Here is a 27467-nt window from a genome sequence, read left to right as displayed (position 1 = left end):
GTACACACTTAACTTTACTACCATGAGTAGTTCCAGTGATTTTAATGGGATTATTCACAGTAGTAAGATTAAGTGCTGCTGAGTGTTTGCAGGTTTGGAGCCTAAGTGTGATGTTGGGTTTTTAATATTATATAGGTTTTCTTTGATGTCACATCCCTGTATCTTATAATGCACATTCAGCTTGTGTTAATTAAATTTGGACTTCCGGTTTTACTTTTATTGTAAAAGTTGCTACCTCTGCATTTGTCAGAGTTTACATCAACTCAAAATATCAAACAAAAAACCGTTGACTCTAAGGGCCAGATTTTTATTTATACTGAGTCCTCTTTACACCATTTTTGGCAGAATAAAGAAACCTTGATGTGGGAGTAAATTACATTTGTATGCACTTTAAGACCCCTGACTGTATAAATAGCAACCTGGCGCTCAAAATGTAAATAATCCAATAACAGGGGCATTCTATATAAAATACTAAAATAATGCTTAAATCTTGCACAAAATTTTATCAGGTTTCATCACGGGGTAACTGAAGATATTTCAGCTATTTTTATTCCACTATGTATATATTGTACTGTACATTGCTGTTTTGAAAGTGACTGTAAAAAGCACATTGTGGAGCTTTATTTATTAATTCACGCTGATTAGCGCAACTGTATTCAGTTTTCAAGTAAAAAGATGCTTTCTGCTAATGGTCAGATTCAATGGTAAGCCTGTAGGGCTGAAGATCAAGCTGGGTTTTTCCCCTTCTTGCACATAACTAATGGAGAGAGTGGTTTGGCAGCACAAATGATGTGTTCAGTGACACCTGTGTGATCTCATATTCCTGTTAATGGGGCTACACAGGTACAAGTGCTTGGAATTTAAAGAATTCTGTTGATGTACAAGCAAAAGTAAAATCCTGCTCGCTTTTAGCCATTTTGACTTTGCTGGGCTTGTGTGGAAAAAGCAGACACATAGGGTAAGGATCTGCTGAGTAAGAAGGTGCAGTTTTTACTTTTCACAGTATGATCCCAGTTCATGAAAGCATCCCTACTGAGGACAGCTGATGTCCTGAATAAATGGGACTTTTCTAAAAGTTTTATGTGCTTTAGAAGACTTAGTCATCCCCCCAATCTCCCAAAAATTTTAACTCGCTGTAACTTTTTCAAGGTGAGATAATACGAATCAAAAATATCAACATTATTTACGATGATGTTAACGAAAAACAATTTAACTTCTAAAAGCAGACCAAAAAGAAGGGATCAGTTTAAAACATTCTTTTAACCTCATAAAGTGAACGTTACAGCAGAAATAAGTGTTACATTTGATTAATAACATTACTAATCAAGTTAGATACCTTTTAAACATTATAATTTTTCCATTATTATTATAGATGCTCTGCTAGCTGTGCATTACTAATTAATTTCCATCTGCTTTTAGTAGAATCCCAAGATAATGCTAGTTCTATCTGTTTGAAAATAGTATGCAGGAATAGAGGTGTTTAGATTTGATTTCCAAGAAAATGCACTCCAAATATATTTTAAAACATGGAATTTGGGCAAAACCATATGTTTTCAGCAACACTCCTTCCCCCACACAATGGAGAAATTCAAATAGACATGCAGTAACAGGTTAGAGAACAGGTTAAGGGGTAGTAAACAAAGGTGCCAAAGATATGACTGGAGCTTTAGGGGGAGAATCCAATTTACTAAATTTTGCATTGCCGTATTATATGTGATTGCATCCTATTCCTAAGAATGTGATATGAGATAAGCTGCATCTGTCTACAGAATGGATTAAGTGTCCTAAAGAAGTGGACATTTAAATGCTGTCTTTGAACAATTTTCAGGTTTCTGGCACTTAGCACATCTCAATTACTATAACAGCATATAAAAGAACATTTAGTTTTTGGTTTAAAGTAGATTAAGTGTGCTTGTAGTAATACATGTTGAAAGAGAGAATACAACCATAAATGTTGTTTTTACAGTAATAAAGGGGAAAGAGGTCCACCTTGTTCTCCCACCTCCCCCTTTCCAAAGGTATCTGTCAGTCACTTGGGTGCTTTTGGAAATTTTACCCAGGGAGCTGGCAGCACCATTTTATAACCACCCTCTAGCACAGTGGTTCTCAACCTATTTACCACTGTGGACCACAAATGCAGCTCTCTGTGTTATGGGGGCCGCATCCACACACTGCTGATTGGGCTGTAAGCAGGCCGCAGGTTGAGAACCGCTGCTCTAGAAGGTTAATGTTTCTATTTGCATGTACCTTGAAAGCCCCCAGTGGTACAGGAGAGTGTGTCTTGATCTGCCATTTTGAAGGGGTTAGAATTGGGCACCACATTAAAAATTATAGGTCCCAGGCAGTTGTGATTTGTTCTGCCTTTTGGAGCAAGGAGTAGAAATTGCACCTTCTGCTAGGAAACTCACAGACTTACCTTACCTTACCTTACCTAACATTTTATAACACTGCTATTCAACAAGAAACAGACATATAAATCAGATAACAGTACTGTAAATGGAGGAAATGATGGGGAGAAAACTTCACCAGGCTTTCCTTCTAAAATAATGTGTATAGACTATTCTCTCATTATACGTATTAGTGTCTGTTACTATTGTGTGTCTAAGTCTTCTTTTCTTCTCAAATCTTCTGCATCTTTCAGATATCTGTTCCGTAATAGGTCTTTTCTGAGAATCCCTCTGGCTCCTAGGCCTAGGTTCTCATCACTAAGGAGTTTGAGGTTGGCCTGATATAAGGTTGTCCTTCTCAAGCAGCATTGCGCACCTTGTGCTATTTTACATGTTTGGATAATTTCCCTCAAGGAGAATTTGCATGGTAATTGTAATGCTACCATGCAAACTGCTGTCTTCAAGCTTGAGTTTGCAACTGCTTAATTTTCATTACTAATTTGCGTTTCCCTGTGTACAAGTATAAAACTGATATTGTGTATTGGCTTCTCTTGGTTCACCACCTTATTATTTACAATGTTTATTTTTACTGGATATTAAGATTTCTAGCATTTATAAACTGTAAGGCACCTTTCTGGAATATGGTTTGTAAATTGCATATTATATATAGTGGTTTACTTTTATATAATATGAATGTGCAGGTTTATTTCCTACCTATTTCACCATCTTAGTATTTATAATTCACGTTTTCCATAACTTTTTTTGCGCAGTCATGTATCTAGAATTGTGTGTCTGATATACATTTAGTTCCACCACTATACATTGCATGGTGTTTAAGGAATGCATAGGCCGTTTACAGTATTTTTAGTAGCTTTTTAAACCAGTCTTAATATTCCACTTCAGATACATAGTGCATGTCGCTTTTCAATATTATGCTTCAAGTGCCATTTTGTCCAAATCAATTTTTGATAATTTCCTCTTAAAGGCCGTACATGGAAGAACCACGCCATGTTAAAGTGCAAAAGGGTTCTGAGCCACTAGGGATTTCCATTGTGAGCGGAGAAAATGGTGGGATATTTGTGTCTAAAGTAACTGGTGGGAGCATTGCCCATCAAGCTGGCCTTGAATATGGTGATCAGTTACTGGAGGTAATTTTGTTTGCTTAACATTTCTACTACTTAGTAAACTAATGCAGTTGTGTGAATATAAAAATAATATGAAATATCTTGTGAATGAGAATCTGTCTCTCAAAATATAAATGATACAATAACAGGGATATTCCAGATCATAATTACAATTTTTTAATTCTATATGAAGTTTCATCACACATTATTCATCAGTTTTTACTTTACTAAGTGTGTTTTGTATAAAGGATAATGCTGCTTTGAAGGTGGCTGTGTAGAACGGACAAGTCTTCTGCTGCAGTGTTAGTGGAAGATAGAGTACCTGAAGCAAAACCATGGAGCCAAACAACCATAAACCTGGTGTTTGAAATTTGTAGCTGGATCCAAAGTTTGTGTCTTGAACCCATCTGTACTTAAAATCATTTCTCATTAGGGTTGCCAATTTTGGTTGGATATATTCCTGGAGATGTCATCACATGACATAATCTTAATTAAATATTAATCTTTAATTCCTGGAGACTCCAGGCCAATTCTGGTGGGTTGGCAACCCGATTTATCATGGTGTAATGTGAACTAGCAAATATTCAAACAAAAAACAACTTTAGGTGCTATTTCGCAATCTTTGCAGTACTTCAGTAGAATGCTATCTGTCATCCAAAAAGAAAAGCATTTCAGGATTGTCATCAAGCTGTCAAATTTTAAAGTTGTATTGATTCCTCCAAAGGAGTAATTAAATAATAAAAGAAAAATCAGTAATTCTATAGCTGTTCTTTCTTCCCCTTCTTCAGACAACCGTCTCGCAGCAATCCCACAGATTGAGAGACTCGTGTTTCAAAAAACAGCATCCACAAATCAGGATGCTGCAAGTCTTATAATGATTTTGCTGGTTTTCCTTTGAAAATTGGATGTCTGATGTTTTATTTATTCATTCTAGTTTAATGGAATAAATCTGAGAAATGCTACAGAGCAGCAGGCTCGACTGATCATTGGACAGCAATGTGACACCATAACTATTCTGGCTCAGTACAACCCACATATGTATCAACTTGGCAATCACTCACGATCGAGGTAAAAGTAGCTAGACCTTGAAAATGCTATTGTCTGGTCTGTGTCATTTATCAAGATATTAAAAACATTCTAAACTGACACTATTAAAGATGTTTTGATTAAAAAATATGAGTGCTTAGAAAAAACAAAACAAGGTGAATAGCATCCATTTTAAAACCAAGGCATTTGTTTTATTTTGTTTAAGACTAAACAAGGAAAAAGTTACTTTTCAGAAACATGAAACTAAAAACAAAAAATGTGTTCTTTTCTACCACAGTAATCACACATTGGTTTGCTTTAGGAGCGCTAGTAGCAGTGACACTTTGTCAAAAGAGTACTGAAGTTGGTTTTGGTTTTTTTTTTGTTTTTGCAAAGTCTGTGCAATTATATATAGGCTTTTTTAGGAATTTTCTCAGAGTTGGGGGGGGGGGGTGAAAGAAGAGCCTACTGGCCTTTCAAGAGGGGACTTTTATCTAAAATATACCTGACTACATATCAAAAAATAAGGGACTGTTTCTGTAAGAATCCACTTGGATCTTTAGAAACAGGCTGGTTCAAGCAAAAAAATCTATGCTCCGGAGAGACTACCTGGACATTCACAAAGGTGAACTGTAGTGCTCTTAAGAGGGAAAAAAACAAGTTAATGACACCATCAATATTTAAGCAGCCACATTCCTTGGTCAGCTTTAGTTGTTACTGATGTCCTCTGCTTGTAGTAGGCTCATACTGTGATAAGCTCAGGCCTTGTCTACGCTACAGGGAAAAGTCGATCTAAGCCGTGCAATTTGTGTTACATGAATAGCGTAACTCAAATCGATGTAGCTTAGATCTACTTACTGTGGGGTCCACACTACACTCTTCACTAGACCCGCTAAATTGACCGACCACCAATGCATCGATTGCCACACATCGATTCCCTGGTAAGTGTAGACAAACCTCAGTATAAATGCTAGCTAGGTAACTCCATGCCTGCAGACACTGCAGGTAAATAAAACATCCCAACCTGCCAGCAGCTTACCCTGACAAGCCGGGAGCCAAAGTTTGCCAACCCCTGAAATATAGGGTCAGCTTATGAAAGGGTCATACAGTTTTTATCTATCTATCTTGGGGGGCCGGCTTATAAACAAACGGGCTAATGAACAAGTATATACGGCATTTATTCAGAAATAGCAATAAAAAGCAAAAATATACTAGTGAGGCGTATAGTTCCCTACAGAAACCAAGGACCTAACTGGGAGATCTGCACAGAGAAGTCTTGCAAAACAGAACCCAAAGACATTAGCTATAACGGTAGTGCAAAGTTGCCTAGAAAGAAATTTAGAAGGCTTATACTGTTGCACTATTTTGAGATTTCTCATCTGATTTCAACTTGATTTTAGCCCAGATTGAGATTCCAGGGAAAACCAGTATCTGAATTATGAATGTTCCTTGATATCTGAAGTTAGTTTGGTATTTGTTGGACTGTTAACATTTATCAGTGTATTTTACACCCTCTCTCGCTCTCTGTTTAGTTCTCGTTTAGAACCAGTGAGCAATCATTCCACTCCTCAAGGCAGTGGAGCTGCAACCCCCGACAATCATTCCATAATTGATACTGTGAGTGAACAGGATGAAGGAACAATGACACCTCCATCCAAACAAACCACACCGACAACTAGTCCCCGGAATTCCATGAGGTAAGTAGTCTGACCATGTCACTTTCTGTTTTCCAAAATTGGCGGAGGACAAGACATGAAATGAAACGTGCTTCTTGAAGTGCACTGACATGTTTCAATAGACAGGAGCACATGGCTTGAAATAAAACAATTTCCTTGTTTCTTGCAGACCTATTTGAGAAGCACTTCAAATACAAATGGAGCAACAAGATTAGTTTAATTAAGAACCATATAGGAAGCATGAAGTTGAAGTTAAAAATGGGATGCTTATGCTCTAGAGATGTAATAAGGAGGGAAATAGACTGCTTTTCTTCTTGTTGCACTTGAATTGTAAATGAGAGCAGCTAATACACTTTTTTCAAATTGCTATCAAAAGGGTCCCTGTGGACACAAACAAGAGGACCCCTGAACCAAGAAATGTTGTCATTAAAAAATCCCAAGTGGAGCTTGGAATCCAGATATGTGGTGGAAACCTGCATGGAATATTTGTGTCTGATATAGAAGAGGACAGCCCAGCAAAAGGACCTGATGGACTAGTAACAGGAGACATAATACTTGAGGTAAACTGTGAAGATACAAAATATAGAAGACATATTCCCTTCTAACCTTTCAAATTTTAAAAAAAAGCATGTAGCTTGAGAGCATGCCTGATGGTAGTCCAACAAATTAGTTGTTGCTACTAGATTCCTTACAGCAGGGCACTTTCTGGCAGGTTTGACAGCTACATGCAGTTGCCCGTAGGAACTACGTTGTTCGCTTTTATGTTTCTGTTCTGAAGCATTCTTTTCTCTGCTTCATGTTAGGCCTTGCTTACACTAGGGGCACTCAGCAAAAGTCACCCCCCCCCCCACTAAGACCAGTTCATTTTCACCAGTGTTAGTAACCCTGGAAAACCTAGTGCAGACTGATGGCCCTTCCAAGTGTGAAAAATGTCTAAGTGATGCTATGAGAACTCTGAGTCTGTCTGAAACAAGAGCTCTGAGATCTGTGAACTGTCCCCATCATTTCGATGGTGTGTTACGTTGCAAGTCTCTTAAGTGTTTAAATGCCAACAGGAACTATTTCACAGGTGATCGTTTTAGCAGAAATGTGCCTATTTTTCATTGTTGGCTGGAGTGGCAACTGGGACAGGTGTCGTGGGGCAACTACTTGCTGGGAAATGTGAAATTACCATTATCAGAAATTAATCTCTTTGTCAGCCATATGTATAATTCCTAGTGTAGACGTGGTAAACTGCTATGAGCCACAGTTAGCACAGTTTCATCTGTCTGCAGTAGGGGTTTGCAGTGGTTCAGCCACACAGATGGCTGTAATTAGGACAAACTCTCAGTGCAGAGAAGACCTTAGACTGCTCTGAGGAGAGTCATCCACTTCCCAGAACGAAAACTGTCCCATGACCTACTCTGCACTTACTCCTTGTCAGTACAAAAATCTGCAGCACGCTGCAAGAGTAACAACTGCAGCAGCATACGAAAAATTGGATTAGTATGAAAACCCTAAATTGCACAAAGAACTCTGTGCTGATTGGAACAGACTGTTGAGGAGGGGAGGGAGTACGCCATGATTCTGGAGTCCCTGCCCCATAGGTTGGGCCTAATATACCACTGGGGACTCAGGGCCTTGGTTTTAACTCTCACAGTTAAATAGTTGACAACAACTGACACTACACGGAGGCTTATCTTTGCTAAAGACAGGGAGTTTAGAGTACAAACTACACACAAGCTTGAAGTACCAGTGTTGGTGTACATGTACTAGGAGTTGAGAATTAGTGCTCTAGAGGGTAGTAGGCTCTAGATGAGAAACCTTGAGCCCTGACTCTGTAGATAGGATACAATAGCCCCTATGGACCGCAAGCCCTCTCCCCGTGTGGTGGAAGCAAGAAGAAGGGAGGTTCCATGTTACAGAGAAGTTTGGTCTTGTATCACAGATTTCCCTGGTGACCTTGGGCAACCCCTTAATCTTTCTGTGCCTTGTTTTTCCATCTGTGAAATGGGGATATTTCCCTACTTGACAGGGGTATTGGGAGGATAAATACATTGTTTGTGAGATGCCTAGATACTAATGTGATGGAGTGCAGGTGAGTACTTTGGTAGATGTTCCCATTGTACCTGCTTACTCCTTGATACTGGTCCACACGTAGGAGATGTGCAGGGTTTGTTTTTAAGTTTATGCCTTGATTCAGACCACTTGATCTGCCTATGAATCCTAAAATAAAAATCATGGACTGAACAGAGACACTGAATTTGTGGTTTATTACAACAATCTGTACCCCATTAACCCCCTCTTTTTGTCCTCTGACTGCAGAGGTGTTAACAGGCCACTCAACCTTGAATAGTACCTTACAATATGTGCTAAAAGAAATGCATGCATCCGATGCAGTGAGCTATAGCTCACGAAAACATATGCTCAAATAAATTTGTTAGTCTCTAAGGTGCCACAAGTCCTCCTTTTCTTTTTGCGGATACAGACTAACACGGCTGCCACTCTGAAACCTGTACTTACGCTAACAATCTGTTCCACCCTGCATTTTGCTGTGACTCTGGGAGTACCTTTCCCAGACCTGAAGAGCTCTGTGTGGTTCGAAAGCTTGTCTCTCTCACCAACCAAAGTTGGTGCAATAAAAGAGATTACTGCCTTGTCTACAAGATTATGTCAACCTGTACACAATCAGCCAGCGCATTGTGGGATGGCTCCTGAAAGCGATAACAGTCGACATAAGGAACACACTGTCTACACTGACACTGCGTCGACCTAATTACATCAACCATGACTCTATGCTGTTCGGGGAGGTGTTACAATCAGCGTAGAGATGCACTGGTGTCAGCGGGAGCCAAATTTAAGCGAAGATGTTTCCATAGCTAGGTCGATGTAAGGTGCACCTAACCCCTCACCCACTTTTTCTCTCTAGGAATCCTAAATAAGTTCTCCTTGGAATCTTGTGATTTCCTGCTTTTGTGTCCAGAATAGCTAAGGGAATATGGTGGCTTTTTCTCTTCTTGTGTATATCCACTGCATTTTCTTCAGGGATTTTTTTTAAATCCTCCTCTCTCTCTCAGTGCTGGACATTTTAACTGGTGCCTACACTAATGTTGTATCATGCTGTGGTGAGTTTTCCTTTTACACACGTACCTGCCTTTGGGAGAACCAAACTCCCACTTCAAATGCTTCCTCAGGCTCCACTCTAATCCTACAATGTATTAAGACACAGCGTCAGCTCTGAGACCTCATGAGTTTTGGGTTTTTCTGTATTTTACAGTATGGATCTGTTGATATGCGAAATAAAACAGCTGAGGAAGCCTACCTTGAAATGCTGAAGCCAGGAGAAAATATCAGAGTGAAGGCTCAGTACAGAATAGAAGAATTCAACAAGATTAAAGAGTTACCTGGAGATGGATTCTATATCAGGTATTCACATGTCCATTATATAGCTTAGATTTTTCCAGTAAGAATCACATGTAGTTGCAAATAGTTTCAAGGTAAAGGACCATACAAGGCTGCTAGAATAGTATGCTGACCATTGTATGCAAGGGATCAGAGAGGCAGCAAATCAGTCTTTTGGCGTATTTTGGAAATTCAAAGCACAATGCCGTATCTCAGTTAGCCCTTGATTCTTTGCAATTGCTGGAAGTGTGCAACCTGTATCCCAAGTTTAACTGCATACTGTACTGTGAGTACATGGGCATTTGGAATGTTAGAGACCAACTCCAGTGGAGTGTCATTTATTTTCCTAAATATCTACACCACTTGCTTCACTTGAGATGGTGGAGCTTCAGTTATAGAGTCTATTTATGTCTCTCTTTGCAGAGCACTTTATGATCGGCTGGCAGAGGTGGAGCAGGATTTAAACTTTAAGAAGGATGACATTTTGTATGTTGATGATACTCTACCACAGGGGAACTTTGGTTGCTGGATGGCTTGGCAGCTGGATGAGAATGCTCAAAAGCTAGAGAGAGGACAGATTCCCAGCAAATATATGTAAGTGACCTTAGTGAAAAATTGTTTCTTAAAGTTCCTGAATGATGAGCTATAAACAAAAAAGAATCGGGTTTCAGTCTTCAAAGCTGTGTGATTCCCGTGAGGTATTAGTTTCCTAGAAGTGTTTTAGGGGTGGCATGTTTTAATAACATCTAATTAAATAAGACGTTCTGTCAAGTCATTTTAGTGCTGCTAATAGTAACCTCCTAAAAGTAGAAATGACACACAGTGCTGTGCTGTGAAAGAAGATTCAGACAGTAACCAGAAATATCATTTAAATTGGGGGTGTAAGACCCATTTTTAGACAGCCATTCCCTTTTGAATTATGATATGTGTAGATTGAGGACTGTGTACCCAAAACAATCCACTATTACCAAAGGGAAATATTCACCAAGATCAAGGGCAGAATATAACCTTTATTCAGCCATTACATTTTTAGCTGTTTAGTGAAGTCGCATTCAGTATCATTCAGTAGGCAAATAGTCTCACCTTTTTAAGACCACTGCTATTTCTGCACTTCCGTTCTCTCCTTTCCTCATAAGAACTTGTAAGCAATTCTTGACCATAGAAGCTATGCTAATACGTAGGCTAGCTGTTACATAACATTTTGAAAACACAGTATAGACATAATTATCCTCACACTGTTCCTGTGAGCTAAGTAAGAAGGAACTGACCCTATTTTGCAGACATAAAGATACCTGCTATGTGTACAGTAAGTTTGCTTCCATTTTTAATACAACTGCATGATAGTAATTTTGTGTTAGACTGTTAAACAAAACTAATCACCTAGTTTGCAGAAACAATAATGGCAATACAACGTGCAGCATCTTATAACCAAAAGTGTGGCTATATGTCTATGTAGGGGGAGGTGGGCTTTCATTGGGAATTAGGGGCCTAATTACCTTTAAAAATCTTCCCCAAAATTCTCAGCCAGAACTTGTCAAGCTCTTTCCAGTGCTATTATGTTTACCCACATTCTAGTGTTCCTGAAGAAAGGCCCAGAAAGTCAGACTTAAGAGATATAATACATGGGATATATTCTTCCAATGTTGATCAATAGTAGTTTCAGCTATCTTTTCAGGTTATGGATATTCTGTTGATGCTGCTTGAGATCATTTGGCAATTGTCCTATACAAGTTTTCCTTAGTGATGTTAGATTTTTTTCTTTTCTTTTGTGAAGAATGGCTCTTAAAATCCCTATGTGTTGGTACTAACCTGAATACAATTACTCAATCCATTTCACTCTAGGATGGACCAGGAGTTCTATAGGAGACACAGTATGTCTGAGACTAAAGATGAAAACAGCTCCACTAAGACTTTGTCAGCAGCAGCTCGAAGATCATTCTTTAGAAGAAAGCATAAACACAAGCGTAGTGGTTCCAAAGATGGAAAAGATTTACTGGCTCTCGATACAATCAGTACAGACTCCATTCCTTTCTTAGATGGCAAGTGCCTTTGTTAGTTTTAGTTTTCTTAAGGCTATGAAAAACACCTGAGAGAAGTGTGGTTTTCTGGTTGGTCTGCATATAAACACTGGAGAATCATCTGTGTACTGTGACACTCATTGTCCTCAGGCACCAACATAGGCATTAAATAACAAACCAGATCATCATCTCAAATTAGTGCTTGTAATTTATTAACTTAAAAAGTCCATTTCCCGATGTATGAATAGTAAAATTTAACCTTTTGAGCAGGGTTGCCTCCCTCACCCCCCGCCCCTTTAATTATCTGAACGATACTGCAAAAACATTTTAAATTGTGCATAAGTGACTTTTTTGTTGCTCTTTTTAGATTCTGTGAGTCTGGCTTATCAGCGTGTACAGAAGGTGGATTGTACCTCTCCCAGGCCCGTACTCATTCTAGGACCATTACCTGATGCTGTGAAGGACATGCTAGTCAAAGAATCTCCTGGAAAATTTTGTAGATGTCCCCTTGGTAAGTGTACAAGGATTGAGAGCAACTTTGTGTGTTTTGCCATGTCATGTTTATTTGTACTTGTAGAAATAACACAATCATCTGACCTAACAACTGGATTAAAGGGTAGCACAAAGATTCTGGAAGGGGTAGGAAAAAGCAGGACCGTGAAATTCTATATAATATCCTGTAAATCTTGTTCTGTGGTTAAGAAATATAAATGAACGAAGTATCAATTTTTGTTCTTTGAAATAGAAGTGATGAAAGCTTCCCAACAAGCCATCGAACGGGGAGTGAAAGACTGTTTGTTTATAGATTACAAACGAAGGAGTGGACATTTTGATGTGACAACAGTAGCTTCAATAAAGGAGATAACAGAGAAGGTGATTGTCTCTCTATGGTATCTTCTCCAGCTCTCCAGTTCACTGTAAAATTTACAGATAATTATTATATACTGTGTTTCCTGAAAAAAATTGTACTAGTACTGATATTGTTCTGTTTCAAAAGATTACCAAAGAATTGTTCCCAGGGCATTTTCTTATTGAGAAAAACAAGGTAATTTAATATAAATGCTGTTACCTTGTTTTATCATGTCACTATTTAAAGACTCTCTTATAATCCTAGATGTAGAGAAATTGGTTGTGTTAGTGGTTCTTTTTTAAGTCATCTTAATATTAGTTAAAAATAGAAATTCTGTGCATTGCATAGTTTGAATTAAAAATATTTTGAAAAATAAAAAGTTAAGTACTTTGTTTCTTGACATTGCTCAGAGCATGAAATTTGCCAGTGCATAAACACTGCAAGAAAGAAACCTCTAAACTGACATTAACAGAATTAAAATGTGTTCTGTCAAACCGGATATATACTCTTACCGCTAAAGGAGTAGAGCTGCATATTTGGTCTCATTAGGAGATATGAAAGACTATTAATCTGTTCTTAAAGATGAAAATAAATGAATACCTAAATCCTTTTTTGCAATAGGTTTGAGATTAGTTGATTCCATCTGTTTTAAGCTAAATTTTCAATTTAATATCAATATCCTCAAATAAGTGTCTTTTTTATTAATAGATTTTTTTGTACTCTAAATGGGGTTTATTGTTTCAGGTATTTTTGTCATCCTGAGGATTGATAAATCCTTTACATACAATGCACGTTGTAGTTACTGCCACAACATATTTTATGTGTAAAAGGTGTTGAAAATATGCTTAATGGCCTGTTATATAAATGTAAAACAGAAATTCTGTTGAGTTACTGGGGTTTCACTGGGGAATTAATAGGGGCTTTGTAACTTTGCTTATGCTTTCTACCCCAATGTTTGTTTTTAGGACTGTCATTGTCTGTTGGACATTGCTCCTCATGCCATTGAACGGCTTCACAGTGTTCATATCTACCCTATTGTCATCTTCATTCGGTACAAAAATGCTAAGCAAATCAAGTAAGTGAGAAATATAGCTTACAGCCACTTGTTTTGTTATACAATAATAGTTTGTATAGCCAGTTTCATTGTAGTATCTCAGAAAACCTTTTTAAATGTGAATCAATTAAGCCTTGCAACTCTCTTGTGTGGTAGGAAGACTTATCACCATGCAACAGAGGGATAAAATGAAGGGACGTCTGTAACTTACCATGTTTTGATAGGAAGTATATTAAGTAGTGCTGTTTATTAATCGCAGTTAACTCATGTGATTAACTCAAAAATTAATTGCAGTTTTGAAAATTAATTGTGATTAATTGCAGTTTTAATCACACTGTTAAACAATAGAATACCAATTTCCATTTATTAAAATATTTCTGGATGGTTTTTCTATGTTTTCAAATATATTGATTTCAATTACAACACAGAATACGAAGTGTACTGTGCTCACTTTATATTATTTTTATTATCATTTTACACTGCAAATATTTGTAAACAAAAGAAATAGTATTTTTCTGTTCACCACATACAAGTACCGTAGTGCGATCTCTTTAGCGCAAAATTGTAACTTACAAATGTAGATTTCTTTTTTGTTACACAACTGCATTAAAAAACAATGTAAAACTTTAGAGCCTACAAGTCTACTCAGTCCGACTTCTTGTTCTGCCAATCGCTAAGAGAAATAAAAGCGGCAAAGAGTCCTGTGGCACCTTATAGACTAACAGACGTATTGGAGCATAAGCTTTCGTGGGTCAATACCCACTTTGTCGGATGCATGTAGTAGAAATTTCCAGAGGCAGGTATAAATATACAAGTAAGAATCAGGCTAGGGATAACGAGGTTAGTTCCATCAGGGAGGATGAGGCCCTCTTCAGCAGTTGAGATGTGATCACCAAGGGAGGAGAAACTGTTTTTGTAGTTGGCTAGCCGTTCACAGTCTTTGTTTAATCCTGAGCTGATGGTGTCAAATTTGCAAATGAACTGAAGCTCAGCAATTTCTCTTTGAAGTCTGGTCCTGAAGTTTTTTTGCTCCAATACATCTGTTAGTCTATAAGGTGCCACAGGACACTTTTACAGATCCAGACTAACACGGCTACCCCTCTGATATAAGAGAAATAAGTTTGTTTACATTTACGGGAGATAATGCTGCCCACTTCTTATTTACATCACCTAAGGCCTGGTCTACACTACAAGTTTGTCTGATTTAGCAGCATTAAATCCGAATTAACCCTGCACCCGTCCACACAACGAAGCCATTTTTTTGACATAAAGGACTCTGAAAACTGATATCTGTACTCCTCCCCAACGAGGGGATTAGCGTTGAAATAGACATCGCCATTTCGAATTAGGGTTAGTGTGGACGCAAATCGAAGGTATTGGCCTCCGGAAGCTATCCCACAGTGCACCATTGTGACTGCTCTGGACAGCACTCTGAACTCAGATGCACTGGCCAGGTGTACAGGAAAAGCCCCGGGGACTTTTGAATCTCATTTCCTGTTTGGCCAGGCGAGCTCATCAGCACAGGTGACCATGCAGTCCCAGAATCGAAAAAGAGCTCCAGCATGGACCGAACGGGAGGTACTGGATCTGATTGCTGTGTGGGTAGAGGAATCCGTGCTATCAGAACTACGTTCCAAAAGACAAAATGCCAAAACATTTGAAAAAATCTCTGAGGCCATGCAGGACAGAGGCTACAGCAGGGGCTCAACACAGTGCTGCGTGAAACTTAAGGAGCTCAGACAAGCGTACTAGAAAACCAAAGAATCAAACGGATGCTATGGGACAGAGCCCCAGACATGCCGCTTCTTCGCTGAGCTGCATGCAATTCTGGGGGGGGCCGCCACCACTACCCCACCCCTGTCCGTGGACTCTGATGATGGGGTACTCTCCGCCATGGCTGAGGATTTTGCAGATGGGGAAGATGAGGAGGACGAGCTTAAGGAGAGCACACAGCACACGGTTCTCCCCGACAGCCAGGATCTTTATCACTTTGCCTGAAATACCCTCCCAACCCAACAAAGCTAGAAAAGGGACCTCTGGTGAGTGTACCTTTTTAAATATAATACATGTTATAAAAGGAAGCGTTTTTTAATGATTAAGTAGCCCTGAGGACTTGGGATGCATTTGTGGCCAGTACAGCTACTGGAAAAGTCTGTTAACGTGTCTGGGGATGGAGCGGAAATCCTCCAGGGTCATCTCCATGGCGCTCTCCTGGAGGTACTCTAAAAGCCTTTGCCGAAGGTTCCTGGGGAGAGCAGCCTTATTCCGTCCTCCATGGTAGGACACTTTACTACACCATGCTAGTAGCAAGTAATCTGGTATCATTGCATGACAAAGCCTGGCGGCGTATGGTCCTGGTGTTCGCTGGCATTCAAGCAACATCTGTTCTTTATCTCTCTGTGTTATCCTCAGGAGAGTAATATCGTTCATGGTAACCTGGTTGAAATAGGGGAATTTAATTAAGGGGGCATTCAGAGATGGCCACTCCCGCTGGGCTGTTTGCCTGTGGCTGAAAAGAAATCCTCCCCACAGTTAGCCACCCGGGAGAGGGTCATTGATGCTGAGCTGTTCACATTAGGCTAGCAGGGATCTTCCCTGATACCAGCCAGGCGGTTGGGGGAGAGGGAGAGCGATCATCCCAGAGAACTGGATGGGGCGAGGGGGTTTGTTTGGTTTCTGCTGCTGCACGTTAACAGGAAAACCGCAACACTAAATGGCCAACTCAATGGGCTTTGCTTGGTATGGGGAAGGAGGGGGCTGCTGTTATGAAGGTTGCAGAAGCCAAAAGACTATGGCTTACCATGGCTGCCTGCAAGCCCAATTCTGTTGCCCGGCCCTGCATGTGTGATCTCTAACACCAAAGCCGCAGGCACTCAATATAAGATGCAAAATGCGACCTTGTACCAAAATCACATGTGCTATGCTATGTAATGTGAATAGTGTTGTTCGCTGTGAAAGAGTATAGCCATTGTTCTGTAAAATGTATCTTTTTTTTAATACTTCACTCCCTTTTTTCCTCCAGCAGCTGCAAATGTTTCAAGCCTCCCTCCTCTGTCCCAAAGCCTATCTCAGATAAGGCGGCGAAAAAAACGCATGCGCGAGGAAATGTTCTCAGAGTTCATGCAGTCGTCTGGCACTGACAGAGTTGTGCAGAGGGACACAATAGCAGAGTACAGGATGGTGGCCGATGAACGTGAGGAGAGGTGGCGTCAGGAAGATCAGAGGAGGCATGAGGAAACACTGGGCCTACTGCAGGAGCAAACGGACATGCTCCGGCGTCTGGTGGAGGTCCATGAACGGCAGCAGGATCACAGACTGCCGCTGCAGCCCCTGCTTAACCGCCCTCCCTCCTCCCCAAGTTCCATAGCCTCCTCACCCAGATGCCCAAGAACGCGGAGGGGGAGGCTCTGGGCACCCAACCACTCCACCCCAGTGGACAGCCCAAGCAAGAGAAGGCTGGCATTCAACAAGTTTTAAAGTGGCCTTTTCCTTCCCTCCTACCCTCCTCCCACACCGCACCCAGGCTACCTTTTGAGTTATCTCTCTATTTTTCAGAGTAGCAGCCGTGTTCGTCTGTATCCTCAAAAAAGAAAAGGAGTACTTGTGGCACCTTAGAGACTAACAAATTTATTTGAGCATAAGCTGTAACTCACGAAAGCTGATGCTCAAATAAATTTGTTAGTCTCTAAGGTGCCACAAGTACTCCTTTTCTTTCTCCCTATTTTTATAATCAATTAATAAAGAATACATGTTTTTTAAATGACAGTGACTTTTTCCTTTGCAAGCAAGCTGTGATCGAAGGCGGGAGGGCGGGTGGCTTACAGGGAATTAGAGTTAACCAAGGGGGCAGGTTTTCATCAAGGAGAACAAACAGAAGTGTCACACAGTACCCTGGCCAGTCATGAAACTGGTTTTCAAAGCTTCTCTGATGCTCACCGCTTCCTTCTGTGCTCTTCTAACTGCCCCGGTGTCTGGCTGCGCGTATTCAGCGGCCAGGTGATTTGCATCAACTTCCCACCCCATCATAAAAGTCTCCCCCTTACTCACTCAGAGATTGTGGAGCACACAGCAAGCAGCAATAACAATGGGAATATTGATTTCGCTGAGGTCTGAGCAAGTCAGTAAACTGCGCCAGTGACCCTTTAAATGTCCAAATGCACATTCTACCACCATTCTGCACTTGCTCAGTCAGTAGCTGAACAGCTCCTGACTACTGTCCAGGGTGCCGGTGTACGCCTTCATGAGCCATGGCATTAAGGGGTAGGCTGAGTCTCCAAGGATAACTATAGGCATTTCAACATCCCCAACGATTATTTTCTGGTCTGGAAAGTAAGTTCCTTGCTGCAGCTGTTGAAACAGACCAGAGTTCCTGAAGGTGCGAGCGTCATGTACCTTTCCCGGCCATCCCACACTGATGTTGATGAAATGTCCCTTGTGATCCACCAGTGCTTGCAGCACCATTGAAAAGTACCCCTTGCAGTTTATATACTGGCTGCCCTGGTGGTCCGGTCCCAAGATAGAGATATGCGTTCCGTCTATAGCCCCACCATAGTTAGGGAATCCCATTGCAGCAAAGCCATCTAGTATGACTTGCACATTTCCCAGAGTCACTACCTTTGATAGCAGCAGCTCAATTATTGTGCTGGCTACTTGCATCACAGCAACCCCCACAGTAGATTTTCCCACTCCAAATTGATTACCGACTGACCGGTAGCTGTCTGGCGTTGCAAGCTTCCACAGGGCTATTGCCACTCGCTTGTGAACTGTGAGGGCTGCTCTAATCTTGGTATTCTTGCGCTTCAGGGCAGGGGAAAGCAAGTCACAAAGTTCCATGAAAGTGCCCTTACACGTGCAAAAGTTTCGGAGCCACTGGGAATCATCCCAGACCTGCAACACTATGCGGTCCCACCACGCTGTGCTTGTTTCCCGGGCCCAGAATCGGCGTTCCATGGCATGAGCCTGCCCCATTAACACCATGATCTCCAAATTGTGGGAGAACGCAGTTTTAGAGAAATCTGTGTTCATGTATTCCTCACCTGGTTTTTCAGGTGCTGGTTCTGCATACACGGCACGATAATGCGTGAGGTGTTTACAATGGTCATAACTGCTATGGTGAGCTAAACGGGCTCCGTGCTTGCTGTGCTATGGCATCTGCTCCTGCTCGGGCAATCCAGGGAAAAGGGCGTGAAACGATTGTTTGCCGTTGCTCTGGCGGAGGGAGGGGCGACTGACAACATGGTTTACAGGGTTGGCTTACAGGGAATTAAAATCAACAAAGGGGGTGGCTTTGCAAGAAACGGAATGGCCCCTTCAAGGATAGAACTCAAAACTGGGTTTAGCAGGCCGTTGATTTCACGGAGGGGGAGAGGAGAAAATGAATACAAAACAAATCTGATCTATTTCTTGTTTTGATTCACTTCATCTATCTTCAGACATCCTGGTGGCAGCAGACACTGCAGTACGACCACTAGCCATCGTCATCTCCTGGGTGCTCGGCAGAAGACGTGCAGTATGACTGCTGGCCATCGTCTTCTGTTGGCTGCAGATTAAAAGACAGTGCACTGCCGGTAGGACTGAATCGCCATGAGACGAAACTTAAAAGGGAAATGACCTGGCTGAGTCACTCCCTTGTTTGCCCAGGCGCCCCTGACCTCATCGAGGTCAGTTAAAAGAGCACCTTGGACTACGTCGACGATGGCTACCAGTCATACTGTACTGTCCGCTGCCAAAAGGCAATAAACTGCTGCAGTGTAGCAATGCAGTACCACGTCTGCCAGCACTCAGGAGACATACGGTGACGGTTAGCTGAGTGGGCTCCATGCTTGCCGTGGTATGGCGTCTGCACAGGTAACTGAAGAAAAAAGGCGCAAAACAATAGTCTGTCCCTGGAGGGAGGGAGGGAAGGGGGAGCCTGATGGTATGTACCCAGAACCACCTGCGACAATGTTTTAGCCCCATCAGGCACTTGGATTTCTACCCAGAATTCCAGTGGGCGGCAGAGACTCCGGGAACTGTGGGATAGCTACCCACAGTGAAACACTCCAGAAGTCGACAGTTGCCTCAGTACTGTGGACACACTCCGCTGACTACATGCACTTAGAGCATTTGTGTGGGGACACACACAATCGACTGTATAAAAACGCTTTCTACAAAACCGACTTATATAAATTCGACCTAATTTCGTAGTGTAGACAAGGCCTGAAAGTGAGAACAGGCTTTTGCACGGCACTTTTGTCGCTGGCATTGCAAGGCATTTACATGCCAGATATGCTAACTATTTGTATGCCCCTTCATGCTTCGGCCACCAGTCCAGAGGACATGCTTTTACGCTGATGACTCTCGTTAAAAAAATAATGCATTAATTAAATTTATGGCTAAACTCCTTGGGGGGAGAATTGTATATTTCTTAGCGTTTTACCTGCATTCTGCCATATATTTCATGTTATAGCAGTCTCCGATGATGACTCAGCATATGTTCATTTTAAGAACACTTTCACTGCAGATTTGACAAAATGCAAAGAAGGTACTAATATGAAATTTCTAAAGATAGCTCCAGCACTCATCCCAAGGTTTAAGAATCTGAAGTGCTTTCCAAAATCTGTGGAGCATGCATTTCAGAAGTCTTAAAAGCACAACACTCTAATGCAGAAATTACAGAACCCAAACCACCAAAAAGGAAAATCAGCCTTCTGCTGGTGGCATCTGACTCAAATGATGGAAATGAACGTGCGTCAGGACATACTAATCTTTAGCGTATTTAGCGCATAAATATCTTGCAACGCCAGCTATAACAATGCCATACGAATGCCTGTTCTCACTTTCAGATGACTTTGTAAACAAGAAGAGGGCAGCATTATCTCCTGCAAATGTAAACAAACTTGTTTGTCTGAGCAATTGGCTGTACAAGAAGTAGGACTGAGCGGACTTTCTAGGCTCTAAAGTTTTACATTGTTTTATTTTTGAATGCAGTTTTTTTTACATAATTCTACATTTGTAAGTTCAACTTTCATGATAACTTTCACTACTTGTATGAGATGAATTGAAAAACTATTTTTCATTGTTTACAATGCAAATATTTGTAATTAAAAATAAACAAAGTGAGCACTGTATGCTTCATATTCTCTGTAAAGCTGTACTAGCTATTGGCTAGATTTTCAAAATATAAAGCAACTGCTGCTGTTGAGCACTCTTACAGCTACTGTTTTTGAAAACCAACTTAAATATAATATTGTGAAAGATTGAACTGTTGACACAAGTCCTGATTTCTCAGTGCTCATCAAAATTAGGAGGAGTACTTGTGGCACTTTAGAGACTAACAAATTTATTTGGGCATAAGCTTTCGTGGGCTGAAACTCACTTCATCAGATGCATGCAGTGGAAAATGCAGTAGGAAGATATATAGATATACAGAGAACATGGAAAAAATGGGTGTTGCCATACCAACTTTAATGAGACTAATCAATTAAGGTGGGCTATTATCAGCAGGAGAAAAAAAACTTTTGTAGTGATAATCAGGATGGCCCATTTCAAAGTTTAATTATCACTACAAAAGTTTTTTTTCTCCTGCTGATAATAGCCCACCTTAATTGATTAGTCTAGTTAGAGTTGGTACGGCAACACCCATTTTTTCACGTTCTCTGTATGTATGTGTCTGTCTGTCTTCCTACTGTATTTTCCACCGCATACATCCACTGAAGTGGGTTTTAGCCTACGAAAGTTTATGCCCAAATAAATTTGTTAGTCTCTACGGTGCAACAAGTACTCCTCGTTCTTTTTGCTGATACAGACTAACACAGCTACCACTCTGAAACCTGTCATCAAAATTAGGTGTATTAGCATATTAGCATTGGGAATACCTGTCCTGGACATCAAAAGTTTAATAGTAGGATTTTCAAAAGCACCTAAGTAATTTAGCACAGGTGTCATTAATTTTCAGAGGGATCTGTGCTCCTAGGTCAATTAGATGCTTTTGAAAACCACCTTAATACTAGGACAGTATCTACAATAACACCAACACTGGCCCAGCTTGATGTATTAGCTCAGCATTGCAAAGGCAGGCTATCTGCTTTTCACCCTTTCAGACAGAAACTTGCCTTTACTCACTAACCCCTAGGAGAGCCTCTGTTTACGTTAGGGCTCTGTACCTACCTCGCCCAATTGCTCCGGTATCCAAAGTGTGATAGCTAAACATCGGATCTTGGTTTCATACTTATGAGAGTATTTTGTAGAGATGGGCTTGAACCAAATCCATGGATCTAAATGCTTCTGAGTGCTGGAGAAATGTTGATCTGGAGGAGGACTTTACAGCTTGTCCCTAGCTGCCCCTCCACCCCAATTTATATCATAAGATTCTCTGTTTATTTGTAAAGTTTAATAAATGCATTTACATTTTAAGTCCTTTGATAGAGCAGTTTCTTTAGTGTTGTTTTGATAAAGAAGTGTTTTTTTTCAAAGTGTAGGATGATCTGAGACTTCTGAACTGAACTTTAAAACTGGAGAAGTTGGAGGTTTTTTTCTTTGCTTTCACTGAGTGAATTTCTGCTAATGTTCTGCTGTGTTTCCTATTACAGCAATTCATATGCCTTGGCTATCACTTAAACCTGATATTACTGGTAATATTACACTGAATCACCAGACGGCGCTCTCTGTGTGCCTGAATATTAATCAGAGGCTTGGACATTACCATAACTGTATGTAGTTCATCTACAGTCTGTTGAAAGAATAACTGCTAAGCAGACATTTTATTTCTTTTCTTACAGAGAGCAAAAAGACCCAATCTTTCTGAGGGACAAAGTTACACAAAAACATTCCAAAGAACAATTTGAGACAGCTCAAAAAATAGAACAGGAATATAGCAAGTACTTCACAGGTTAGTATTTAATAATCATTTCAGTAAGAACACAGTTTCAGGTTGTTCCACCTAAACTATGTTTCAAAAGAGCCTTTCGTACATAGCAGGTTTTTTTGTGTTTTTTCTCTCCTTTGGTTCTGGTCATGTTTGTGCTCTTAAAGAGAATATAATCTTTTAAAAAAAAAAGTCACAACTGCTTAATCTATAACATGGAGTTTTAGTTTTAGTATTTAGAGTATCTTCTATATATAGTATAATGACACCTCTCAAAATGGCTTGGCACAAATGACCCAGTATTGGGAGCATTATGATGAAACTATATAAAGTGTAAGTGTTATTGATGTGACTGTTGTCATAACATTACAACATGCATTGATTTTTTTATTATTATTATTCCTCTAGAGTGTGGTGTATTTCGGAGTTCTAATGTAAGAAAGCTATACTGGGATTTAATGGATTTGGAATAATACATATTGATATGACATGTTATAGGGGTTTTTAAGAAGGCGAGTACACAGCTATTGGAATGGAACCATTATACATAATCATATCAGAGGTCTGTTTTGATGGCATAGTTCATAATATGAGCCACTGAACGTTTGAGGAATGTTTTTGAACATATTTTACCCGAGACAGTGCTGCAGTACTTAAAGGATACTTCAGTTCATTTCAGCACCAAACTCTTCTGCATAAGCTCATAACATTCAGGCTGAAATCTCTGTACTATAGAAGCAAATGGCCCCAACATTACACAAACGGTGCCTAGGAACACAGCATGAAGTCCTTATAACAATATTAATAATTCCTAGCCCTTATATAGAGCTATAGTCCTTAACGTTTCTTTTAATTTAGAAGAAATTCTGCTGTGATTTTTACAGAAGTGGTTTTACACACACACACTCTCTCTCTCTCTCTCTCTCTCTCTCTCTCTCTCTAGGGACAGGTCTGTCTCTCCATAAGAAGGTATTACTATTACATGTTGAGAAAAGTCACAAATCATTAACAATGGCAGTTTTCCAGCTTAAATAAGAGAAGTACTCCATTTTCAAAGAAGTGACCATGAACCTTGTAAACGTGCACATAACTAGTTTTTATATAACCACATGCTATCCTCTGCTTCTTGTGTATGGATGTTGCACCCCTTTGTTGCATGTTGTCTTAATTGAGGCCAATCCTGCAACAAACCATGTGTGACCAGAGACTCATTGCATGATGAGGGGCCTTAAAGTGTAAGTTCTTTGAGGCATGGACTGTCTGTACGGTGCCTAGCAGTTTGCAGGCCCCAATTTGATGCTCCTGGATGCTACTGAGACAGACAGAACCAAAACAGCTGTGTTGAAACTGAATTATACTTTTGACATACTAAAAATTCCAAGCTAAGATTCAGTGCTTAACTGACATAGCAGGATTCTGAGAAAAGTGTGTAGTTTAAGCATAGAGTGATATGTAATCTTGCACGCAATAGCTTTTTCTCCCTGGTGTGCAGCAGACCTACAGATCTGAACCCTGGGGCTGCTTCAGTAACCAACCTTTTTTGGCTAATAGCCCATTTAGGCCATCTTCAGTTCAGAGACTGCACACTTCGTTTGATCTGTATTGCCTTTTAAATGCCCCTTTTTGTCCTTTTTTGAGTCCGTGCATTCTGCTTCCAAATTCTCATGGTGTTGGTGCGGCGCTGTGTGCATTAGAATACCTTTCTGTTGAAGTGGTATTCAAGTGTCTCGGTTCAGACGAGGAAAAGTCTGCCTCTTGCTATTTTTTCCTATTACTCGAGAGAATTGTTAGCTGTGGTCACAGGCTCTTTCAGGCACGGCTGTTAAGATATGCAAGGCACTCTTACGTTTTAAAGCTCCTATGGTCTGCTCTCCCTTGTCTACACGGATTTTTTTTCCTACATGAGTGCTGTTGCAGCTGAACAACTGCTAGAGCAAGGAATAGCAGGCAGACATTAAGAAGTGTCAGTACAGGCAAGGCCCAAGCTTTGGGGATGATTATTATTATTTTGGTTAAGTCCCATTACCTGTTCCTAACTGCCTGCACTAGTTATTTTGAATGGCTTGAGGGTCCTGGGCAAAGTTTATTTTAGTGGGTAACACCGTGATGCAAAACTCTCGCTGTTAATTCTTCAAACTGAGCACTCCAGGACAGATATATCAGGGATTTCTCAACAAAAGGCCCTTGCCTTTTGAACTTGTTCTGCTTGGCATTCCACCGTCATCTGAGTTTGGCATGCCTACGAACACTATGCAAGGTGTATTTATGGCTATTTGCTTCTCTTCCCCCCCCACCCCTCCCCAACATAGTTGTCTCAATAAATTTGTGGTAACAGCAATGGTGGTTTTATTTAGCTCATCCCTATACAATTAGTTTTAAATATTTGTAAACAGCACCTAGTTGCTACAGCTATAGTCTGTGTGTATTACTATATAAATATTAAACCTTGAACACCCCTTGCTCAACAGTGTGGGTTTATTATGATATTCTGGGGTTCTGGCCATTTTTAGGGGTAATGAACAAATTCTGCCACATGCTTCTGAAAATAGCAAGCAAAGGACTCAGTAACAAAACAGTTGTCTTAGTTGATTATAGCCAGGGCTCTGACTGCCTTCTTTTGTCATTTTAAGGGTTCGCAGGAGAGTCTGATATTAAATACTTAACCTCTCTGCTCTATTTATCCTTGTTATTGTTTTACTCACATTCTTGTATCTGCCAGATATCCAAGTGGTTAATTTATTCATGGTCTGTTGATAAATACTATGTAGGAAAATACCTGGCTATGAATTGCTTTTCCTGGTGCCTGATGTGTGTGATTGTGGTGTTTGTTTTTATTTTTGTAGGTATTGTCCAGGGAGGAGCCCTTTCAAGCATTTGCACTCAGATTATGACAACTGTTGATCAAGAACAAAATAAAGTCCTGTGGATTCCAGCTGGCCCGCTATAGATACTTGCTGTGAAACTCTTCTGCGGCTGTAACTAAACAGTGGGCTTTTCTTTTTGTCCAATGGACACTGTCCATTATATCTCTCTAGAGATGTAAAGATTGATTTTCATGAAGGGGATGGATACACTGAATAAAAAAACATCCACAAGGTGGGCTGGAAGAGAGAGATCACTTTATCAGAAAAACTTGTATTTTATGGTGTGCTTTTATACAAAACAGGATGGGATATAACGTAGGTGTACTTTTTCATAGGAGATTAATTTAGTGATGCTGCGAAACAAAAACCCTTTAGAATGACAAGTTTACAAAATCCTTTTCCAAGTATTTGGTTGTTGTTTACTTGAATGTCTTTTTTTAAGTTTTTCCTTTCCCCAAATGAGGCATATCTCCAAAATGGAGTGATGTTTTTACATATGAATGAATGGTTGTGGGCAGTGTGATTCTACCTTGCAATTCTAACCATTTCCGAGCACGCTGTTGACATGACTACCGGGTAATCACATGGGTTTTGTGAACGGTACATTTTGGGAGTGAGCTCAGAAGGAAGTGCACTCCTCTACAGGGCAGACCACTGTTGATAAAATACAAATGCTTGTCTGTCAAAGATACTGTTTTTTGTTTTTATGCATGGAGCAAATATTTAAACATCATAATATATCTGATCAATCTGAACTTAGTGTGTGTTGAGAAATAATTTTTGGTTGTTGGGCCTAGATTAAGTAGAGATGGGGAGAGTCCATAGCTAGGCCTAGCATGCTGTGTTTGTCACTTTTAGAGACTGTAAATATTGAAAGCTTATGTTGGTGCAATTTTGCAGGGTAATTCTTAAGCATTGTACTTCAGTGTGTAGCATTCACATAGATTTTTATTTAATATAAGAACAGTCACAGTTTTAGGGCTTTAATTAAAAGCCTGTAGGGAGGTACTATAATTGCTAGTGTTGTCACTGTCAACAAATAAGCAATCATTTAGTTTTGGTTCAAGACTTATGTACCCATTGTACCAAACTCCATTGCATCAATTCCTTTTTTGTTTTTGCACTTCTGAGTCTGTGTTCCTAACAAGTTTGTTTTTGTCTCTCTTTAACTGTATGTCATGTTTGTAGATACTGTACTTCAGTTGTTCTTTTGAAGAAGAACTGTTTCTCGGTGACTGTTCCTAACATTTCATTATGTAGCAAGAAGTATTTTTTAGTTTTACCCAACAGTGTGTAGTTTTGCTTTTATTTGCAGTTTTTTTAATTAAAAAAGGGATTCTTCTTGTACAGCTCTTTAAAGAAAAATTTGGTCCTAAATTTTAACTTCTGTTTTCCAGATACTGTTTTATCGTTCAAAATACTTAAAAAAATATAGGAAATGTATTGATGAATTACTGGTAAAAATATTTTACATGTTGTGGGACAGCAATTATATTTTTTTTAAGTTGAGGTCAGAGTTGGACTCCAATGGTACAGCTGAGACACAGGTACAGTTCTGACTTGGATTTTCTGTACTAAAAATAAAAATGTCAATTTGTATAAAAAAAGTTAAAGAAACTGATTACTGTGTTAAATAAGTCAATTTCTAGAACTTGACTTGTGCATAAGAACTATTTATGTATTGTATATTCTCACTTTTTACTTGACATATGGAGCCAATTTTAGTTCTTGTACTCATAACATTTGCACATATAAAATCTTCATTCTGTAGTCTGAAATTGACATGTGGGCTCTGTACACACAAGCTTTCTCCACAAAATAGATTCTGCAGGCATAATTTGTACACTTACCTCCAATTCTTTTTTCTTCACCTAAGGTCTATGGGTTTTCAGGGTGTTGGCAGAATTCAGACTTGTCAATAGATGTTTCAAGGACACATTCCTTTCTGAAGCGCCTGCCAATTGAGATAACTGATGAAAAACTGTCCCTTACCGATATTTTTATAAGGGCTTGGCTACACTTGCAGATGCAGAGCGCTGGAAGTTAAACCAGCCTTCGGAGACCGCAGCAGGGAAAATGCTGCTATGTTTTTACACTGTCAGCTGCAAGCACAGTGGTGTGGCCATGTTAGCAGCTCTTGAGAGCAGTGCATTGTGGTAGCTATCCCAGTGTGCAAATGGCTGCAGCATGCTTTTCAAAGGGCAGGGGACGACAGTGACAGGGAGTGTGTTGTGTGTATGGG

General features: G+C 40.0%; 1 protein-coding gene across 6 annotated transcripts in view; it reads left to right on the top strand.

Annotated features, from left to right (window-relative positions):
• DLG5 (discs large MAGUK scaffold protein 5) overlaps positions 1 to 26842 on the top strand; it is a 183338-nt gene extending 156496 nt beyond the window's left edge. For 3 of the 6 annotated variants that reach the window (XM_073353225.2, XM_073353224.2, XM_073353222.2), the window contains 13 exons: positions 2642 to 2719; positions 3373 to 3535; positions 4446 to 4579; positions 6070 to 6234; positions 6590 to 6773; positions 9470 to 9618; positions 10018 to 10188; positions 11437 to 11633; positions 11980 to 12123; positions 12358 to 12485; positions 13428 to 13537; positions 22276 to 22385; positions 25205 to 26842. In XM_073353225.2, the coding sequence (XP_073209326.1) occupies positions 2642 to 2719; positions 3373 to 3535; positions 4446 to 4579; positions 6070 to 6234; positions 6590 to 6773; positions 9470 to 9618; positions 10018 to 10188; positions 11437 to 11633; positions 11980 to 12123; positions 12358 to 12485; positions 13428 to 13537; positions 22276 to 22385; positions 25205 to 25308 (1837 nt within the window). In that variant the 3' untranslated portion in view covers positions 25309 to 26842. Of the gene's footprint in view, positions 1 to 2641; positions 2720 to 3372; positions 3536 to 4445; positions 4580 to 6069; positions 6235 to 6589; positions 6774 to 9469; positions 9619 to 10017; positions 10189 to 11436; positions 11634 to 11979; positions 12124 to 12357; positions 12486 to 13427; positions 13538 to 22275; positions 22386 to 25204 lie in introns of those variants that run through there. The other 3 variants (XM_073353227.2, XM_073353223.2, XR_013636069.1) reach the window with 2 other exon arrangements.
• The last annotated feature ends 625 nt before the right edge of the window (positions 26843 to 27467 follow it).

This window comes from Lepidochelys kempii, chromosome 7 (genome assembly GCF_965140285.1).
Source record: "Lepidochelys kempii isolate rLepKem1 chromosome 7, rLepKem1.hap1, whole genome shotgun sequence".
Classification (NCBI taxonomy): domain Eukaryota; kingdom Metazoa; phylum Chordata; order Testudines; family Cheloniidae; genus Lepidochelys; species Lepidochelys kempii.
This window is presented reverse-complemented; position numbering and strand designations above follow the sequence as displayed.